The 6683-nt window shown below is 37.3% G+C and overlaps 1 protein-coding gene across 1 annotated transcript; it reads left to right on the top strand.

The window, feature by feature from the left end:
- Window positions 1-562: 562 nt before the first annotated feature.
- Window positions 563-1617, top strand: LOC118713503 (olfactory receptor 51I2). Its single transcript, XM_036428133.1, has one exon. It carries the CDS (start codon window positions 632-634, stop codon window positions 1568-1570), a length of 939 nt encoding a protein of 312 aa, XP_036284026.1. The 5' UTR covers window positions 563-631; the 3' UTR covers window positions 1571-1617.
- The last annotated feature ends 5066 nt before the right edge of the window (window positions 1618-6683 follow it).

Raw genomic sequence — 6683 nt, 5'->3', positions numbered from 1 at the left:
TGTGGTTTCTTTGTTGCTATTTTTACAGCAACTCTGATAATGAAATGATGATGTCCAGAGGCAACAATTTCCTCCGCATCCCACTGCCCCTCCCTCTTCACTCCCTTGGTGACATACATAACTCAAACTCACTCTGGGAGATGCTCTCATTAATCAGTCACACATCTGAATTAAACAATATTTTCAAGAATATATTTGAAGAAATACTTCCAAGAGCTATTGAAAGTTCAAATTCCTGGTGTCCTTTTAGCAACTATCTATGAATTACAGGTAAAACATTCCCATTCAATTATGCTTATATGACGTTAAACTTGTGAAAAAATACAGTTGAAATATTTTCCTTGTAAATAATTGATATTTTTGAAGTATTTTTCAAATGTGTTTCTTCTCCCATTCAACAGAGGGAAAGAGCAGCCCAACCGGTGTGGCCAGATGACCATAAAATGTAAAGAAAGGATGTTTGCCTGCATTTTCCCCAAAACAGTGATTGCGTGAACGCATCCATTTCCAACTGAGAAGACATCGTCTGAGGTGTCTCTCACTCCTTGGTTCCCTCTCTTCCACTAAATACAACTCTCAGAAGTCCCAGATCAGAAGGTCTCCCCTGAAAAGTGTCCTGCTTCTTCCTGCCATGGGATTATTCAATGTCACTCGTCCTGCTTCCTTCCTCCTGACTGGAATCCCTGGTCTGGAGAGCTCTCACTCCTGGCTAGCTGGGCCTCTCTGTGTGATGTATGCCGTGGCCCTTGGGGGCAACACAGTGATCCTGCAGGCTGTGCGAGTGGAGCTCAGCCTCCACAAGCCCATGTACTACCTCCTGTCCATGCTGTCCTTCAGTGATGTGGCAATGTCCTTGGCCACGCTGCCTACTGTGCTCAGAACCTTCTGTCTCAATGCCCGAGACATTGCTTTTGATGCCTGCCTAATCCAGATGTTTCTCATTCATTCCTTCTCCATGATGGAGTCAGGAATTCTCCTGGCCATGAGCTTTGACCGCTATGTGGCCATTTGTGATCCCTTGCATTATGCCACTGTGCTCACCAATGAAGTCATTGTTGGAATGGGTGTAGCTATAACTGCTCGGAGCTTCGTCACCCTCTTCCCTCTTCCCTTCCTCATCATGAGGCTGCCTATCTGCAGGTCCAATGTTCTTTCCCATTCCTACTGCCTGCACCCAGACATGATGAAGCTGGCCTGTGCTGACATCACTATCAACAGCATCTACGGACTCTTTGTTCTTGTATCCACCTTTGGCATGGACCTGTTTTCCATCTTCCTCTCCTATGTGCTCATTCTGCGCTCTGTCTTGGCCATTGCTTCCCACGAGGAGCGCCTCAAAGCTCTCAACACATGTGTGTCCCATATCCTGGCTGTACTTGCCTTTTATGTGCCAATGATTGGGGTCTCCACAGTGCATCGCTTTGGGAAGCATGTCCCACGCTACATACATGTCCTCATGTCCAATGTCTACCTTTTTGTACCTCCTGTGCTCAATCCTCTCATCTACAGCGCCAAGACAAAGGAGATCCGCCGAGCCATTGTTCGCATGTTTCGCCGCATCAAAATGTGACTTTCCCATATGGCTTTCAAATATGATGTTTATTGTAGCTATAAGTTGCCATCTTTGGTATCATCATGCTCATTGTCATCATCGCAGTGTCACCATCAAGAATAAATAGATATGTGTCCTGGAGAAAAAAAGTAAAAGATCAGAAAATGGAATGACAAAATTTGTAACACATGACAGATAATAGTACTTTCAGCAAGTATGGATGGCATTATTAGAAAGTTAAATATTAGAAGCAATTAAGAGATTTGACAGAGTTTTATAGAAGAAAATTAATCCAAACTAAGAATCATTTTCTACAATAATAAATATTACTAATTTATGCAATAAGCCTTTAAAATGCCAGGTTCTATTTGAAATTACTTTTGTGCATTAATTCACTTATTCATTATAGCAGTCCCATGGGGTACAGAGAAATAAGTAAACTGTTCATAGAAACACAGATAATATGCCATTCAGAGGAGATTCAATATGAGTCTGGTTCCAGTATTTATAAGCATTATAAATACTGCCTTTCTAATAGCATCAATATTAACATTACCATTGCTTTCACTACCATTTTCACTCCCCAAAATTCATGAGCTGTTTTAACTTCACAATGTGAAATTGGATGTACTGTCAGAACTTGTCATAAAATATATGAACAAATGTGATCCAGGAAAACTGATGGAGTTGGCATCTAGAAAAAAACTCTATCTGTCCACCATGTAATCCTCCTCCAATAGAAGCAACTTTGAATATATGAACCATAAACTTCTTTTTGACACTGTACTAGATACATGACTTACCTTTCTCTTCCTTTTCTGGGATTTAAATGTACTTCCATACAATGATATGATAATAGATGTTAGAAATTTTGTATTTCTAGAATTTCCAGCTACAAAAAGGTGTGGGATAGACTGAATAGAACGTTAATGATTTAAACACCAGAAAATAATTATTTCAGACTTTCTTTTAGATTTATTTCCCTTCCATACTTTTTCCTTGATATAGGGTTCAATAAAAATCCCTTGGTAATTTTAGTGGTCTCAAATTAAATTTGGGCTGAATTCTAAACTAAAATAAGGGAGATGTCCTACGGAGTGCAACCTAACTCACCAGCAAAACTGGGCAAGAGACCCATACCATTACTAGTCATCTAGAGTTTTCTTCTCTATAAAATGCTCTACTGAGAAAATATCAAGGAGAAGTGTCAGGTGCCTGAAGGAGGGAACTATTTCTGAATGAAGATAATGTAAATGTTCAGGATTCAGAGTTTCCAAAAGATGTTTAGAAATTCACTAAGAGACTCACAATATATATGTGGTTGTCCACTAAAGAAATCATTTTGGAGAACATGATTACATAAAATAAAGCAGCATAATTGAGGTATAGATGTTTAGAATCAGAATATGGTCTTAGTTAATTTCTAATTCATGCAAGAAACTATTGCAACATAAAATAATAATAATAATTTATAATACCTTGAAAGTTTAGTTTTAAATGAATTTATATATGGAAAGACGAGGCTTGGTATAGCTACTATATAGAAGCAAGGGAAATACCTCCTTCCAAGAAAAAGAAGGGAAAACATCCTTTTGACCATAGGAAAAACTTTGAAATCCAACGATATAACAGCAAAAAGAAGGAACAGCAATATGAGCTTCCTAAAAGACCCTCTGGCTCCTCTCCACTGTTTCCTTTCTTTCAGCTCCATCATTAATTAGAAATGTTGCTTATCTATAGAGGATAAAGGAAAAAAAGAATTGCTAGGTTTTTGTCTCGAATTATGAGGCTGGGGCTATTAGAAAACTTTAGTGCCACTCCAGCAATTTCCATTGTAAGAAGGTCTCAGGTAAGTCCTGTTTTTTTTTTTTGTTTGTTTTGTTTTAAGTAAAAACTTTATTTTAACTCTCTTTATTTAAAAAGATTTTCTTTGAAGTCAACATTTTTCCCTATTGATAGTAAAATGCTTAGACTTTGGCTTAGTAAATGGAGAAAATAAATTCTTTTATTTATTTACTAGTGTCCTAGTACACAGAGTCATGCACATTGAAAGGAAATTAGAAGAAATATTTTAATATTGCTATTTGCCCTTTCTCTATAATAGAAGTGTCAATCAAATTCATGATAGACAATGACAGATTGAAACACATTATGATTGGTGCCAGTGAGAGCTTTATATGTATTGCACATGCGTGAGTCAACTTACCTATTTTCCAGCGTATAAGATGACCCCCTAATTTTACAGTTAAAACATAGGTTTAGGCCTATATTCACTGTATAAGACTACCCCCCACTTCAAAGAAAAGACTTATTTTGCAATCAAGATCTGCAGGTAATTTTTGTGCAATTTTGGTCTTTTGCCCCCGATTTTCGGTTAACTTTTTTTCAATTCAAAAGTCGTCTTATACGCCGGAAAAAAAGGTAGCCTTTTATAGATAGAGAATAAATTTGCTTAATTAGACCTGCTTTCTGATTTAGCTAAACTTTTTCCAGCACAGTGAAGCAACCCAACTTCTCTTTCAGGTAATTGTCAGCAATACAGCAGTAAATATCAACATGAAGCAGATTATTATTGTAGATCACACAGATAGAACATAGAGTAAAATATTTAACTGTAGCAGTGTTTGACTATATTCTGTGCAGTGAGAAAATGTGAAGTCATTTTCAAGTTCCACCATTTCTTACTTCTTTTCAGTCAGGTTGAGTTTCTAAACTTTCTAGATCTCCATTTTCTGGCTAATGAAAAGAAAATAGGGTTCTACTAAGTCTCCTATAAACCTACTCCAGGACTTCTGTAAAGATTAAATGAGATGAGGCACATAATGCATTAAAAACATTTGGTTAAAGTGTAAAATGTTTGTACCTTACAGACGTTGTGTTCCTGGGCTAAAGAAACTACAAGGATGCTAGTCACTAGGGAGAGAAACCCAGGTGTTACTATGTGATGTCATTATACAGCACCCACAGCCACCGTTTCTGGCCTGGGCTGGGCTGTGGGCCACAATTTGTGCTACCATTTGGTGAGGTGTCACTCCAGAGTCACCACTTGAGGGAATCCAAATGTTGGTTTGTCAGTGCCAGGTCCGTGGTGCCATTTATTTTTAACTGGCCAGTGCCCATCATGGCAGCTTCTGCATTTAGTATCTGCCCTCTGATGGTTGGTGCGCATCATAGCTACTGGTCAGACAGACAGATGCTTAGCCTTATAGATAGATAGATAGATAGATAGATAGATAGATAGATAGATAGATAGATAGATTGTTTAAAGTATTACATATCTCTCCTATTTCCCTGATTGACTCCCTGCCCCGAGAAATGAAATTCTTATGCTTGTTTTATTTTGAGCCCCATAGGCCTACCTCTAAACTAAGAAAATAACATACTATGCCCTGACTGGTTTGGCTCAGTAGATAGAGTGTCAGCCTGCAGACTAAAGGGTCCCAGGTTCGATTACTGTAAAAGGCATGTACCTTGGTTGTGGGCACATCCCCAGTAGAGGGTGTGCAGGAGGCAGCTGATCAATTTTTCTCTCTCTTCAATGTTTCTAGCTCTCTATCCCTCTCCCTTCCACTCTGTAAAACATATCAATAAAATATATTTTTTAAAAATGAAAATGACATACTAAACATAGTTCAGCTATGCCTGTGAAGGGACTATTTTCAAGTTTATGGGGAGGGAGAATCTCTGCATAAGAAAGGTCATTAGTTAGTTAATCTTTCCTTGTCATGGGAGTATCTCTCATGCTCTGGGCCCATGCTGGGTGGGTTGATGGAGAGAGAAGAACCTAGAATAATACTTTTGGTAAGATAGTATGCATGATCTCTGTGCCTCACTGTAAAACTCATAGAAAAGTTAATATAAACAAGATATGATAAAGAATTGAAAAAAACACAGATCCATATTGTATGGACTTATATTAAATTAATTTTTGTATGAGTCCAGGAAGTGGGACAACCTTCATAAAAGAGAGCATGGTAGGAGAGAGTAACACACAGGCCCTGAGTGCGGCTATCACTCTTACTTGCTGAGTACCAGTCCTGCCTCATGAAGCCATCTCCAGACCTGATCAGATTTGCTCAGTAAGTCACGATGCTGCTGCAGTTACAATTCAGTTGGACAAGATGTGCACTTCACCCAGAAACTGTTTTTGAAAGATTAAATAGGAACAGGGCTCAAAGGGTCTATTTTCTGAGTTAGGTTGTTCATTTGATTTGTCAAAGTAGGAGTAGTAGGTGTATGTGACTTGTATTCATATTTATAAGTTGTTATTTTTTTCTTCTGTCATCCATGAAAAACCTGTTTATTAACTATATTAAATAAATACAAGAGATAAATTATCCTTTAGTTATTTTATTAGGTTTTTTGTACATGTGTAACTCAGAAGTCACTGAATATTTGATATTTGATATTTCACTGAAAATTGCATGAACTTCCAATACTCTTCAAATAGAAAATATAATCCCCTGACAAAACTTTTAAAAATTTCTGGTTATGTTTCACTTATCTAAAGCACTAGTGTGTTACAGGCTTTATTAAAAGTTCAGATGACAAAGAGAACTCAGCTAGTATAAATGCAAAAATCAGAATCAGTTATTACATAATCTTGATATTACATCATTTACTGCCAGCCATTTTGCTCAGAATATTTGTCTCCAAACTGTTTTTCAGCCTTCATCTTCCTAGCAGAGATATGTAGTTACAGATCTTTATACAATCCCAGGTCTAAAAATATGTGGAGAATTTTGGAGGGGAAAGAATACAATTTTGGTGGAAAACTATTTTTCTTACAAGCTTTTTTGTTTGGTTATAATAAACATAACAGCCCACTTAATTATTTATTTATTCACTCAATATTTATTAAAACCTAAATATGGCAAGCATGGTATTAGGTGTGAGGTCTCAATGATTATGGAATATAGTCACTAGGTTTTATGAGAGAAACCTACCTGAAGACAGATGGAAGGGTTATAGCAAAGGCTCCAGAGATGTGTTTAATAGATACATTTTTTTTTAGTACCTCTTGCAAAGCTGTGCTGTGTTTTGAGTGGGTGAACTGTATGGAGAAATGTTACTGCTGGAAATGTAGTACCCATCCATGTAAACTATTTAAAGGCTACAGATTTAAGGTAAA

Source organism: Pipistrellus kuhlii, unplaced genomic scaffold (genome assembly GCF_014108245.1).
Source record: "Pipistrellus kuhlii isolate mPipKuh1 unplaced genomic scaffold, mPipKuh1.p scaffold_m20_p_9, whole genome shotgun sequence".
Classification (NCBI taxonomy): Eukaryota; Metazoa; Chordata; class Mammalia; order Chiroptera; family Vespertilionidae; genus Pipistrellus; species Pipistrellus kuhlii.
This window is presented reverse-complemented; position numbering and strand designations above follow the sequence as displayed.

Bases quoted from the DNA above. Each gene is read 5' to 3' on its own strand.
- LOC118713503 (XM_036428133.1), top strand. From the start codon at position 632: ATGGGATTATTCAATGTCACTCGTCCTGCTTCCTTCCTCCTGACTGGA.